General features: G+C 40.3%; 1 protein-coding gene across 1 annotated transcript; it reads right to left on the reverse strand.

Moving 5' to 3' along the window:
* Nucleotides 1-318: 318 nt before the first annotated feature.
* On the reverse strand, nt 319-6,062 carry rdh20 (retinol dehydrogenase 20; the record flags this gene model as incomplete). The annotated part of the gene is made up of 5 exons (XM_080727892.1): nt 319-433; nt 916-1,047; nt 1,150-1,295; nt 2,439-2,537; nt 5,607-6,062. 5 exons carry the CDS (start codon nt 6,060-6,062, stop codon nt 319-321), a joined length of 948 nt encoding a protein of 315 aa, XP_080584018.1.
* Nucleotides 6,063-15,690: the final 9,628 nt, after the last annotated feature.

The raw sequence follows: 15,690 nt of genomic DNA on the forward strand, positions 1-15,690 counted from the left end.
AACTTATTCTCATGAGCAGAAATGTTAAATGCACCAAAATAAGTGAACACAATTTTTATTTTATACCATACTTAAAAGGGACTTCATGTTAAAATGTAATAGTTGGCAAACCCAAGTATAAGCACTGTACACAAAACTAAACTAGACTGCCCAACTTGTATGACTAAGTTACAACTGCATACAGTACAACATATTTGGTCACTTCCTTCAGATAAGACAATTTCTTTTTCAATTGTCACAACCAAGTCTTTGGTGTATGTGTTGGTCCATTAGATAAAATGGTTTTAAGCCAAGAGTCGAGCCATTTTGACAGTGATCTTAGGATGATTTTACATTGGAACCCTTCTTTTCAGCATTCTTGATGAAAGGCAGCATGCATTTGTCACCTCCCATGAAGCGATAGGTTGCAACATTTGCTTCCCATGGCAGCAGTCTAGAAAACAGAGACAAAATACATGGAAATACCACAGTTTTGCCAGTGGTATACTGTAAATATGGCATATTTGTTATGTGTACTTTAACCCATTAAGACCTGAGGCCGAATCTACAAATGTATTCTAAATCCTAACCTTTTCATGTCTAGGACCCCCATCACAAAACAATTTGTTCCAGGGACCCCCAGGATCAAATATTTGAGTTAAAACATTTTGCATTAAATATATTCAAAGAGTTTCACAAATGTTCATGATTTTTCAAAAACAAGCTCGCAGCAGAGCACTAAGTGACGCGCTGAGAGCTTGTATATCTTCTATTTCTGAATGGCTAAAGTATAAAATAATGCTTTTTTGCAACAAAAAAAAAAATTTAAATGGATGCTTTCCGGTGTCTTAATGGATTAACAATTTCCTTGACACCTGCTGCCGCTTTCACTTCTCTGGTTAACAAATCATCAGTTGTATCGTAAAGAATACTTACGCTCGTGCAAGGAAGGGAATGTACATGAGGCGAGGAATGCAGATCATTTGCTGTTCACCTAAGATGGCATTCATGGACTGTTGTACAGTGTAAAGGGGGTCCAGGGGAGGGATTAGTCTTCTAAACTCTTTCCTGGTAGACATCAGACGGAAAATCAAAAAAGGAGAGATTATGTACTTTTGGTTCAGCGTTGCCAACAATAAGAATGAATGTGGAGGTCTTGGAATAGCTCACCTAATCTCACAGCCTTCAAACATGCCTGTGTCTACAATGTAAGGACAGACTAATGTGGTTTTGATGCCGTGCAGCTCTTCTGCATGAAGATCATGGGCCAGTGACTCATGGAACCCAACGGCTCCAAATTTACTGGCACAATAGTCCTGGGGGGGGGGGGAGAAAGAATAAACAGTGTATTCTAGTGGTGTAAAAAATAAGTGATTCAGCAATGCATCGTGATTCTGCCGTGCATAATCGATGCAGCAACGTGACATAATCAATTATAGCCAAAATATAATGATATATAATACAACTATAATACTGTATATAATATTACATATAATTCTAAATGAAATATGTTGTTCAGTACATCTGACTGCTTGTATTGACTGATGAGAAATGTGTCATGTGCAGTAATATAGAAAAGTGTGAAGCATGGAGAATCGAATCGAATCCTGGTGAATCATAACCTAATTGAATCGTGAGGGCAGTGCCAATGCACACCTCTTATCTAGTGTATTCAGAATTTGAATGAATCGTACAATCATTTGTCAAGGCTTCTCGGGGAGTGGTTCTCAACCTTTTCCTGGATCAGGGCCCACTTGGAAATCTCAAGTATCCCACCTACAGTATCTGACCACTTAAAGTGGACAGATGGGTGGGCCGTGTGCATTTTCAAAACATTTTTATTTGTGTTCTGGCTTCGATCAATATGGTCTGACATTAACTTCCTATTTATCGGTATCACAATTTACAATTACAATTTAGGCATTTAGCAGACGCTCTTAATCCAGAGCAACTTACTTATTGTAAGGTAATACATCAATACAATAAGCAAGGTAATAACATCAATACAATATGTATCGCATATTAATGTCATGATATTATCATTAGAATGTTAAAGGGATAGTTACCAAAGGGTAACTTTTTTCTATTGATTACTTATGCCATGGAGACTTCAATTCATGGATATTATTTCGTTTTTGTCGCATTCCTAAGCCAATAATGCGAGGAGACTCTTTGTGTCTCCATAGGGAACAAAGCAGGCTCTTTGTGTCTCCATAGGGAACCACTGCTGGTCATCAAATTATTGTCGTAGGAATGCGACAAAAAAACAAAAATATCCATGAATTCAAGTCTCCATTGGGTGATTAATCGATAGAAAAAATGTTATTTTTTGGGTGAACTATCCAGTTTTTCGCCAATTAGTGCCGGCATGTTGATAACCAGTGTTGTTGATAAAGGAAGTGTTGCAGTTTTGTGAGCAAACATTAAGTAACAGCTCTATGCTGCATGCATGGTCTCACCTCTACACATGCAGTGCTGAAAAGCCCCAGTGCGCTGGCCACGGTTACAATGTGGCCATGGTTCTTTGCTTTCATCTGAGGTAAGAAGGCCTTTGTCATCTGTGGGTTTGAAATGTAAATAATCACCTTCATTCAAAGACAATGCTAGGTAGACATAATTATGAGGGATGACACCGGTAAAGTCTGTTTTACTGTGTGAAAGGCCGCCTTAGCACTGGAATTAAATATGTCAGTGGAAAGATGAATGGAATTAAATCGCTGGAGGGCTTATACCCTTTCATATTGAGCATAATAAGACTGAGGCTACACTAAGAGGATCATAAACAGAATCACATGCCTTCACATCCCTTTGTTGTCCACTCACTCACGTTATATTTCAATGCAGTCACATGAAAGGTCCTTATAGTTTGGTGACGTGCAGCGTGGCTGACTGAGGCCCATGCTCTCTCTCGTCACACATCAGTGCACAAACACACTGCCAGGCATAAATGTAGCTATAGGACAGAAGTGAATGGGACTGACTTACATAATAGGACACAATTAAATTTGAGATTTTTTTTTAAATAATTTTTATCCCACGATTTTGTAACCCATTTTCACCCAGTGCCAATTGCCTACCGCAGGGGTCTTCAACGTTTTCAGGCCGGGGACCCCCAAACTGATGGGGAGATGGAGCAGGGACCCCCTACCACCTCGTAGGGTGGGGGGGTCGGGGCTACGACATATTTTTTTATTTTAAACATGTACAAGTTACAGCGAGCAGGGTGGGCCGTACCACTACCATTTCTAAACATACTACTTATTAACTGAGAACCAATGTCAATAATATCAACAATCTGTCAATTGCATAGTAATCATGTATTCAAGCTATTCAAAATGGATAGAATCATGATTTATTTTTTAACATAAATGTGAAAAAAAAAAAAAACATTTTTTGATTTTTTTTTTTTTTTTTTTGCAATAATTTCGCGGACCCCCTGCAGTACCTCCGCGGACCCCCTAGGGGTCGCGGACCCCCTGTTGAAGACCCCTGGCCTACCGGTATGTAATCCTGGGCTCTGCTCTCTCTCTGCCGTGCCTGGGGAGATAACGGACTGACCTCATGCTTCCTTCTATGCATGAGGACTGAGGAGTCCAAGTTACTTCTTTTCATCTGACAGTGGGGATTTCCCCGGTTTGGGACTGAGTTACTAGGGCCCAAGGTGGAGGGGCCTGAATTATTATATACTTTATACTATTGAAAAATAGCAGATATACAAGCTCACAGCTGTTTTGAAAATGTGTGCAAATCTTTGAATATATGTATTTTTTAAGCGAACATTTGTAATTTTGCGTCCCTGGAACTAAATATTTTGAGATGGGGGTCCGTGGCCAAATACATATCATTTTGGGGGTCCTTGACAAAAGGAATTCACGATTTTTCCAAAATGTGTCATACTTGAGTAAAAGAATTGATTAGACCTACTTTTCCAACCACTGACTATAGCCTAAAATAAAATATAGTGCCATTCAATCAAATCAATATAAAAATCAATCTAAGTATTCAATCAATCAAATCAATCTACTTCCTGCAGGAATTAACAAGTCTGGTAAACACAGAGTCTATAAGAATGATTAGCTACTATGTAATATAGAGCTTTAAAACATGTGCTTATCTATACTATAATTTTGCGAATGTCTGTCTGAGTGAGTGAGTGTCTGTCTGTCTGTCTGTCTGTCTGTCTGTCACAGCGTTTCTCCTCAGTGGCTGGAGCAATTGATCTGAAATCGCATCACCATTAGCATGAACACACCTGACATAACTGTGAAGCCCGTTTGTCACTTTCACAAATCATATGCTGTATATTAGCATTTTTATGGTGTAACTACTATCTATTCTGCATCTAGCATGAGGCATATCTATTCTGCATCTAGCATGGGGCAACATGTTTAACCAGCTCTGTGTGTGTCTGTGCGTGTGTGTGTGTGTGTGTGTGTGTGTGTGTGTGTGTGTGTGTGTGTGTGTGCCCTCTTTCAGATGTTGTCATGTAGATCGGTACACATTATCTCTGTAGCCTTTAAACGAAACGGGTATTTCTTACATTGATGCTCCTACATATTATCATGTACAGAAAGTTACTTTCCATCCCTCATATACTATGTGCACAGTGCACACCCCATAACCCACACACTGCACATCATTTCGGAGCTCATATCTTTGAACGGGTAAGGACTAGTTTGCATAACAGAGTGTGTCTTCAGTATAGTCTGTCTGTCTGTCTGTCTGTCTGTCTGTCTGTCTGTCTGTCTGTCTGTCTGTCTGTCTGTCTCCTCTTTAACTATTTATAAAATACATCAGGTGAGTTACCAATTTCACCAATCAGGAGAGAGTATTGGCCTACCCATATTTGTAAGCTTACATTTTATTTTAGGCTATAGTCAGTGGTTGGAAAAGTAGGCCTACTCATTTGTTTTACTCAAGTAAAAGTATCAATAAGTAGAAGTAGGCGTACTGGTACCAGATTTTTTGAATATAGCAGATCTACAAGCTTGTAGATTGGCTATTTTCAAATGGCTAAGATGTATTGTATATAGGGCTGAAGTGGTTGATGTTTTGTAATAATAATCAGAATCTAAAAAGTAGGCCAACTAGTTTCAAATAATTGTAGTGGAGTAAAAGTAGGCCTACAATATTTGCCTGTAGTGTAAACAATGGAAATAGTCCTACTCCTATTAAAAATAACAAAGAATTGTACTTATACTGATACAGTAGCCTACTTAAGTATATGCACTTAGCTACTTTACACCACTGGCTATTAATAGTATTCCAATTTATTGAATCACTTCCAATCCTGTGCCATAAGCGCTCTCTCCTGGTTGGATACAACAATTAGGCTATGGAACATGGAGCTTGATTGATTGATTGCATACTTTATTAGCAGTGTGCAAACATAGTAGCCTACAGCAGTAGGCCTACAATATACAATGGATAACACTAAAAGGATAACACAAAATGTTGTTTCCATTGTGGTCCAGTTCATTTTACAGCTAGGTCTATATTTAACAAAGAAATATCCCTAGGCTTATAGTAGTAGCCTACAGCCTATAATTTGCCATTATGAATTGAGAAAAAAGGGACCTCAATTAAAAGTATTCAATTGATCAAAATTGCATGCGTAAAAGTCTCACCCAGAAGAGCGCGTGGCAGTTGACCAGCAGTGTCCTCTCCAGCAGCTCATCGGGACATTCCAGCAGCCTCCGTCCTGCCACCACCCCTGCGTTGTTCACCAGTATGGTGACGGCTCCCACCTCGCGTCTCACCCGGTCCGCCGCCTCGTAGACGTCTTCGCGACGGGACAGGTCGACCGTGTAGCGGTGCACGTTGACTTTTGGAAAAAGTTCCACGCAGAGCTCGGCGGTTCTGTCATTGGCTGCAGCGTCACGGTCCCAGAGCACCAGGTGCGCGCCTTCCTTGGCGAACTCCAGAGCGAACAGCCGCCCCAGCGCGCCCCCAGCCCCGGTGATCAGACATAGCTCTCCGTCTATGCTCTTCAGCCGTGGGCCGAGGACCGTCTGCACGACGGCACTGAGGATGGAGTAGGTGAAGTCGATCAACATCAGCAATAGGTCAACTATAACAATCATGACGCTTCACACGGAGTCAAGGAGAACCAAACAAGCAGACCAACAAGCTTCCCTGTAGCCTATGACATAGGATTGGATTGGATGTCTATTTTATGTAATTTGCGAGCGTGGCTGGGATAAGAAGGATGACTGATGTTGGCCACCAATAGAAGGGCTCTTTGTCTGATTACTGGGATTGACTAAACCCTAGCTGTGCATCATAATTCGTGCATAAATGGGGAAGTCTGGCGCGGGGATTAGAGCGTCAGACTCTAGGCTACTCCTGGTCCACAGGTCCAGGCCCAGAAAGGTTTGAATAAAGTAATGACAACATCTAAGTTTTAGATTAGTAGTGTAGCCTATTTTGTTTCAGTTTGGGGAAACTTCGACCGAAGCTTGTATACCATGAGAAATGTCGTAACTTGTCTCCATCTGTGTCAGTCCTTCAGTCAGTCAGTACACGTTTTTTTTTTTTTTTTACAGTCTATTGGTTCCCTTGTCACTGTGACATGACTCTGACATCATGCTCTGATGTCACTGTGATGAAGGGGAACCACTCTTAACAGAATGGGTTTGCTGCTCTGACATCACGCTCTGGCTTCATGTCCCTTTTATGCCCATATATTTTATGCCCATATATAGTCGACAATGTGATGTCAGAACATGCCCATATATGGCCATTCCCAGATCACACTTGCAAATTTCCGTTTTATGCCCATATATGGAGATCCCTTTCCCAGTGTCATCAATATTAAGGGCATATCTGGGAATGCCCATATATGGGCAATCATGTTATGACATGCCCATATATGGGCATTCCCAGATCACACTTGCAAATGAATTACGTCCTTGTCCGTTCTATGCCCATATATGGAGATCCCTGTCCCGATGTCATCAATATTAAGGGCATATCTGGGAATGCCCATATTTGGTAATGCCCATATATGGGCATGTTCTGCCAATCTCAACAGGCACTGTCCGATATACATCACTGACAGATAGCCAAGAATTGGTGCGACCTCGCCCTTTAGGGAGAGGTCGCACGTCGCCCTGAGTTGTCTTACTTGTTGTAATTTGTACCCATGTCAGAGAACCCATTGTACTGGTCTGTCTGTCCCTTTTATGCCCATATATGGAGTTCAAAGTGTCAGGCATGCCCAAATATGGAGTCCAGGCCAGTCTATGACGTCAGTACTATGACGTCATATTGATGACAATGTGGATGTAAACGCAGTGATGTAACCATGACGTTCACTCAAATTCCATCTATAAAAGATGAGGTCACATCGGCTCACAGCAGTATAGTGACTGACTGCTCTGAGGCCATAGCGAACTATTTGAGAGATGGTGTCTGGGATGCTTTCAAAGATGCTGTCAAAATACAGTTCAATTCCAAAACATATGGATTATGAAGGCCAGAAGCTTGCTGTACAGATTTTCCAATGGATAATACTTGTGTCAGCGGTGATTGGATTCACTTATGGCTTTGTCATTGAACAATTTGTGTGGACGGTTTATATTGTACTGGCAGGTGTTGCTGTGTCCTGTGTGTTGACACTGCCTCCATGGCCCATGTACAGAAGGAACCCTCTCCCCTGGCAGCCATCGGTACCAGAGAACAGGGAAGTCAGACAGAAACCTCCCAAAATCCTTAAGAGGAAGAAGAATAAGTAACACTCAACCATCGCTACCCTGCTGCCACTGTAGCCGACAGCGGTTTTCACGTCGCGAAGAGGTCAGCCATCAGCATTTGTCTCTGTCCCCCAAATATTTCACCTGGCTCCAGACTAGCCTCAAATATCTAGTCCAGACCCACAACGTCTTGCAAATTGTGTACACCCTAGTGTGTTTACAATTATTGAAAAGACAGATTTCTTTTGTCTCAAAACAAGCCAGGGTCTAATGATGCATCTTTTTTTTAACTAATCCCCAATTAGTCAGGAAGGCCTCCTTTTTATTGAAAGTGCCATCCAAAGTCCCGAGTCAGCATGTCTTGGGTCTCACAGCACACGACTGGTTCTACACACTCCAATTTTTGCACATATACTGCTCAGTACTCTGGCAAGGTTATAAGCTATGTTCAGAAGAGAGGTCAAGGTCCTATTGCACACCTACTAGGACAGGTGCGTTGGAACAGTGTAATAGATACTGAGAGGAGAGAAGGAGTCCCACACACTGTCTTCACTTATAACTTTATTCAGCAACGTTTCGGTCTCTTCAGACCTTCATCAGGCAACATCTATAAGCTATGTTCCCCACCATGAATGTGCTTACATGTTGACAGCTGATGTCAGGGACAGAATGGCCCAAACAGGGAGATATGCACATGTTTTCATACACCTTTCCTGACCTGCAAAATGTATGTGACGACAAAGACAACCTTCTCAAAGGCACTGTATCCGAGAAATCAACAACCGCTGCTTGGCTGACTTCCCTGTTGAAGAGAGAGTGTACTTTTCAGCTGACTCCATTCAGGAGGACAATCACAAGGACTCCATGCCTATGGAATTCCTCAATTCACTGACACCCTCTGGAATCCCTGATCATAACCTGAAGTTGAAACTGGTAGCACCAGTCATGCTACTTAGAAACCTGCAAGCAGGTCCTGACCGCACTCTCAAAAATGGCACCAGAATGGTGGTAATGCAGATATGATGGACAAAGTCATTGAGTGTGAGATTGCAGTAGGCGCAAACAAGCCCAGGGTGAAAAAAACTTCCTCCCAAGGATACCTCATCATGACAGAAGTGATGACCTTCCCTTTACCTTTATTAGACGACAGTTCCCTATCAGATTAGCTTGCTCTGTTACCATCAATAAAGGTCAGGGTCAAGAGAATGAACGAGTTGGCATCTACTTGCCTAGCCTGTGTTCACTTATGGCCAACTCTACACAGCCTTCTCCAGGGGAAAGATGGAGAGCAACATCAAAGTATTCATTGAGGGTCCAACAACATTGATTATACCGAATATTGTACCTGATCATTCAAGCAATATATTTTCTGACAGTTCCACACAGAAATTCAAAGTGGCCTACACTCCTTTGAAACAAGAGTGTTTCTCTGACAGAGTGCAAGGACTGACAGATACAGATCTCCTTATATGGCCATATCAGTGGGATCACTGGTGCAACGTAGCTGTGAGCGCCTGCCAAGCGTGCGCAATCTCTAGACATGAGCGGCCACAAACTTCTAGTATATTGACAAAACAGTGTAACCCAGGTCAAATTGTCAATTGAATAGAATGAAATCATCCAAATATAAATAAATGCACTCTGTCGAGGCGCCAACTTGCGTCTTGTGCAATCGTGGCCATATATGGCCTACTTGTGCACCAGCAGCAGAAAGCTCTTTCGGTGCTGTTGGGTGCTGTTCGGTGGGCAAGTTGGCACTCTGTCGAGGTCCCAACTTCTCTGTCTAACCTTCACAGTTTAAACACTGACTTTGAGTGAGTTGAACTGTACTGTCCTTGTGACTGCAGCAGCCTTCTCTGTCTAACCTTCACAGTTGTTATGTAATCATGTACCCAGCTAATTGTAAATGTACTGTTAGTAGTTAGACATTATTTTTGTTTTTGTTTCTAAACCTTTAAGGGTCTGATCCTAATTTGTGAATATGACACTGTTTCCTATCCAGCTTGTCATTGGATATTTGATGGCGAGCCACCCAAGATGCAATGGATCAAGAGCTTGTAAACAGCACCCTTAACTTAAATTAAATAAGACATTTACTGAATGGCTATTCTTCCTCTTCTTCTTCATGTGAAATTTGTTTGTCGAAGGTGAAAACTGAAGATAAATATAGGCTATTGGTTAAGCTCTAATGCCAAAAGGGATAACAACTTACCCTTACTTACACTTACTTACATTAAATTAGACTAGTAAACCTGAAAGAAATTATAGGCTACTAGATAAACTAAAACCTGAAAGAGAAAATAGTACTAAAATAGAATAAAACAACAGGTAGGCCTACTTACAGTATTAACTATAGTGATACTCAACAGTCTGAGCACAGTTGGTTTTCTTTTGTAGTTTTGCGATTATTATTGTCTTAATATTTGTAATTTTTGTAATATTGTTATCTGTCATTCTACTTTTTATTTTTGTTAATACAAGTCGTCGGGATTTTAGAAAACCTGATCCATGGTCTGTGGTCTCCAGAACCTAGTAACTGGTCCTATACCCTGTAATAACTAAGGTGTTACAATAGGTTTATTTTTTTTGGTCTGTCTGGTTTTGGGACAATCATAGCCTAGGCCTACCACAATCATTCGGATTTAACATGTTTGCTTTCTTGATTGCCAGACCCATGAAATGGGTAGGCCTACATAAGCAAATGTCGGTCTGTCCCTTTTCTATATAAAGGGTATATATGATGATGACATGATGATGACATGCCTACAAAAGGCATGATGTCATAAATGATGATGACAGACAGGGGGTCTGGCACAACCAGGTTGACCTGGTCTAGTTTAGACTAGAGGTTATCCAATGTCAATAACCTTTTCCTTTTCCTCACCGTTTTATGAATACAAAGGGTACCACTGGATGGTGCTATTGCACAGAGAATTGACCTCAGTACTAAACACATGGTAGTAAGCCTTAAATATTAATCATTCTCTATATAATATTACACTAATAATATTAATACTAAAAATAATAATAATAACTAGAGATACTGTTCCTACGAAACAGTGTGGGCTCGCTTGTAAAAACTAATGTTTTAAAAAGAAATACAATAAAAATAAAAATGTGTAATTAAATAAATTGTTAAAAAAAGTTAAATAAATAAAAATATGTTTATATAAGTGAGTGGTTGTTGTTGCTTTGTTGAATATAGAAAATAACATTGTTTAAAAAAGGTCATTTTATAATTAATGAAATACTGTAATGGTAATGTATGTTGCCAACGTGACTATATTCTGCAGTGTGCTAACTATGTGAAGCTCAAACAATACTCCCACTCAACCAATACTCCAGCTTCCAGATTTCTTTCCACCAATTGCGCCTCATTGGCTAAAGCCGGCATCATAGTCGCCTGGGCGGTGGAAGGCTTTACACCGCGGTGTAGTCTTTTCGAGTCTTTTTGAGTCATGAAACTACAACGTTACATCATTCCTCACGGTGGAGAACTTTACACCACAAGTCCCAACACATCTCTCTGTTTTTACTATCAGACAGACAGGCTCTACACCCTGTTCACTGATTGGTCGATCTAGACCAGTCAGTCACGGTGTACAGGACTCCACCGTGAGTGACTATGATGTCCTGCACTTATTTTCTGACTTGAGGTGGAAAGCTTTCCACCTCAAATTTGCGGTGGATAGCTCTCCACCGTACACTCTGATACGGGCTTTAGGGTCCTGCCTTTGTACTGTCTGCGGCACAAATTAGCAGAAATATGCCAACTGTCTGCGGCGGAAATATGTGGAACTCACTCTATAAATAATGAGGATAACATTGTGTTCTCGCCTTCGGCGAGCCCACAATAATAATAATAATAATAATACACACATAACCGAGAGCATTGACACTGGGTATAATTACAATCATATACCCAGTTATACGGGGGGGGGGGGGGGGAAACCAATCCAAAATGTCCCAAAGCCATGTGCCTGGCTGCAACTGAAGTGAACATCTTGACCCCCCCCCCCCCCCCCCCCCCTCCTCCAGTGTCTGGCTAGATGCACTTTTTGGAAGCAGACAATAGGATCAAATTCTCTAAATTTCACAGAGGAGGCAAAAAAATCATCTTGTTTTATAAGAAGTTATATGCAATACTGGTATAGAATTGCTTTATTAGTTGTCGTCAGCCAGTAAAGGGAGAAAACTCTCTCAAAATGATTGTTCGTTTTCCTTTGCCACGTTAATCTTTAATAAGTTCTGTAGGCCTACGTGTGTTTGTCACAGTTTTAGTAGCGCTGTGTTGAACAAGCGTGGGGTGTGGTGAAAATGACAAAGACCATCATAACATTCATATAGAGAAAGGCCAAGCCAAGGCCAACGACTCAAACCCACCATGAGAGGCCTGATACTACAAATACATCATACATTTCCATTGAATTTAGTCTATTGTGTGATGACGAATGCAAAACCATCACTGTGATGCTTCTTCTGGCATTTCTTCCTCTTATTACCAGTAGCATATTAATAACTGACTACTCATCAGTTTGATGTTATTTTTAGGACAGTTGGCTGTGTATTCCACACAATTCTATAAGCTGTATATTCTGCAACCAATCCCTTCAATCAGTCATGGCAGTATTTTGTGAGCCCTCCTCCTCTGCAAGACTCTTTTGTTACAAAGTTTGTTCCTGATAACTGCATGACACAGACATCTGACCAAAGGAATCATTTAAACTGAGCCATTCCCACTGACCTGATCTCTCACTTAGCTGTCCCAGAATAATATTTATAGACTCAAGGACATATAATATATCCTAAAGCCTCATTTAGTTACTGCAGCTGTATGTACTACGGTGTAGTACATCTGACAAGCGAGTGGCATGCAAGCAACAGTGCCGCTTACCGACAATAAGTGATTTTCAATGTATAAACATTTGTCACAAGCGACACTGCCTGTGAAAACCTGTGCTTTTTGGCAAGTGACACCATTTTGCAACAGAGTAGATTAGGTTGTATATTATGCTTTAATGATGCCTCATCCCAACTACTGTTTTAGTTTACACATACTGTAAGACTTACATCCCAAGAATGGCCTTTTCAGTATAAAAGACAGGCATAGCTGCATCATCTTTACTGACAGACATTGTAATATGTCCATTATCTAACCACAATGGTTGTGTCTTACCTTCACTAAAGGAAAAGAAAAGTGAGTGGCAGATTTTGAAAGGTTGCACAAATACTACGCAATGACATTTAATGCATAATTCTGTCTTTACACTGAGGGTATTCATTGGCTGTAGTCAAGTGTGAGGTAAAATAGTGTTACACAAAAACCATCGTCATAAATGTCAATAGTAGCCTAAGCAGACTCTATCTCAATCACGCAAGCACACACACGCGCGCGCGCACACACACACACACACACACACACACACACACACACACACACACACACACACACACACACATACACACACAGCATTTGTCCCTATTCTATTTACACTTTACATTTAGCATAGCTGAATGGAAGACACATTTTAAGTTTATCTGTATACATTATACAAGTATGTGCTACTTTGCTCAGTTGTAAGTCAGGGTTCATTATTAGAACATGCTGGGGGAAATGTGAAATGAGATGAATAATTATTAAATGAATGAATAATTTGCATCATATTTACTTGTGCCAGTCTATCCATGCCCTTTGGAATAATATACAGTAATGTTCTTTGAGTCAGTCAATCTTTTCAGATTCCATCCTTATGCATGGGACTATGGGAGCCTTGGGAACCATTCAGCCATTTCAACGATCACTATGGAAACAGGAACGGGTCACTGTTTTATGAGTGTACAACTCCTGTTTGTTTTCAAGGACTGTCTGTGTAACTGAAAGTAACAGTAAAGTGTGTGAGATAGACAAAGGATTAGAGAGTGAGAGAGAGACTGAGAGACACAGGAAGGAGAGAGAGGGAGGGAGGGAGAGTGGGAGGAGGAGGAGGAGGGAGGGATGGAGAGTGTGACTGAGGGATGTATTTGTGCACAAAGGCACAAATACATCTTACCCTCACTTCACGCAGAATGACAGCAGCAATGGTAAACAGCCATACTAGGTAAAATGTTATATTTATTTCTCATTAGACATAAAAGAGTGTATCCAGCACTGGGAATGAAAACAGTCTGCAGCATGCCTTGTAATGATATGATGTACTAAGCTATAAAGAGCATCAGGGTACCACATAATCAACATACTGGTTCACATAATCATGTGTGGAATCAGGTAATACCAAATGGGGAGCAGAATGTAACCGGGACATGGCATTTTGCATCAAACTGGCAAGGCCTTCAAAACACATGGTACCTCCATATGGTTTGTAAGTGGGGAGTTGCATGAAGTTGGATTTTTATGCTTGTCAGTCGAGACTTCATTCAAACTCATATGAACATATAGTGTTTGGGTTTTGCGGATGCTGTTTGCACAGGGTGTAAATAATCCAATTAGCTTTATGGAATGGATGGGAAGTAAAGTGCTGTTTTCCTCTCTGTTCTCTTCCTCCAGTCAGCAACTCTCCTTTTTAAAAGGCATTCTATTCAGTCTCTATATTTCTGGTTCCTGAAATCTCTAAAATGACAGAAATGGCTCCCTGAAATATTGTTTAGAAATCTCAGCTGGAAGGTGATGATGTTAGAATTAATATTAATACATAGTATTTCTGACCCTTATACCCCAAAAACAATATCAGACATCAGAAAGATACTCTTTGGTTCCTAGAGGGACAAACATTCACAATAATTAAAACAATAGCAAACAATGCATATTCATCTATTACATTTTTCTCTAATAAATGTAACCCCATCAACATAACGTAGAGCACATTTTAAATGTAAAACTATGGGAATAGTATAATATATTCATCTAAGAGTCAGCTCTTTAGAAAATATGTTGAAAATATATTTACTTTTTTGACATTTCTTCTTTGCCTTGTACAATAAAATGTATTACTAACTTTCTACTTTTTATTATGCAATGTACATTATTCACACTTTTACAAATCTGGAACATCCAACATAGAAAACTGTCGGGATTTTCGATGCTGTGTCTTTCCAGGTGAAACGATGCTCAACAGGATTGTTGAGTCTGCATGAATTTACACTTCAAGAAATTAACCACTAAAGGAATGACGGCTCTTCTGAACGCATTTCTGAAAATTCTGAAATCATACAAAACTGTTTTCCCCCCCATCTCACTTCTAGACTCAAAATGAACTCACAAGATTGTTTTGCCAATCTGTGGAACACATCGATAATAATACTACAAAAGAAAAATAATCATATTAAGGTGCTCTGTCATACCAGGAAATGGGCACAGCATCACAGTGCTCTGTAAGTCTAAATGTATGTATTCTCTGCAGTGAAAAACAGTATGATGATGACGCTATACTCTCTTTAAGTTAAACAGAACAAAATTGATAATCTCACAATGAAGACAGAATATCAGGAAAATAAACTCACTGAAAAAAAAAAAAAAAAAAAAAAAAAAAAATATATATATATATATATATATATATATATATATATATATATATATATATATCACATACCCAGCCTTTCATTAATGATAACAGGACAGAGAGGGACATAAGCCGTATCAGCTAAACTAACACCATGCACTGTCTATGACGAAATAACTCAGCATGTGAAACATGGATTAAAATCAGTCAGTAAACACCACCAGCACCACACACAATGGTGAGGTAGAATTCACGGCTGAGGTAGACACTTTTCCGGGTGCCTAAAAGAATCAAGACCTAGAGAGAGGAAACAGCTAGTGGGCCAACACTCAACAGTGCATAGAATGGCTGTGTACCAACAAGGGCAAGGCCCAGCCAGCAGGACCTCAGCCAACTCCCTCTCCACACTGTAGGGAAATCCCAGCAGGACTAGCATTTCGTTCACTGGGGGGAAATTCCTCCTTGACAGTAATGTTGATGTTTTGATTAAACTAGTGGTGGTGAACAAATGCTGTTTTCTC

This window comes from Nannobrachium achirus (genome assembly GCF_963921795.1).
Source record: "Nannobrachium achirus genome assembly, chromosome: 6".
Lineage (NCBI taxonomy): Eukaryota > Metazoa > Chordata > Actinopteri > Myctophiformes > Myctophidae > Nannobrachium > Nannobrachium achirus.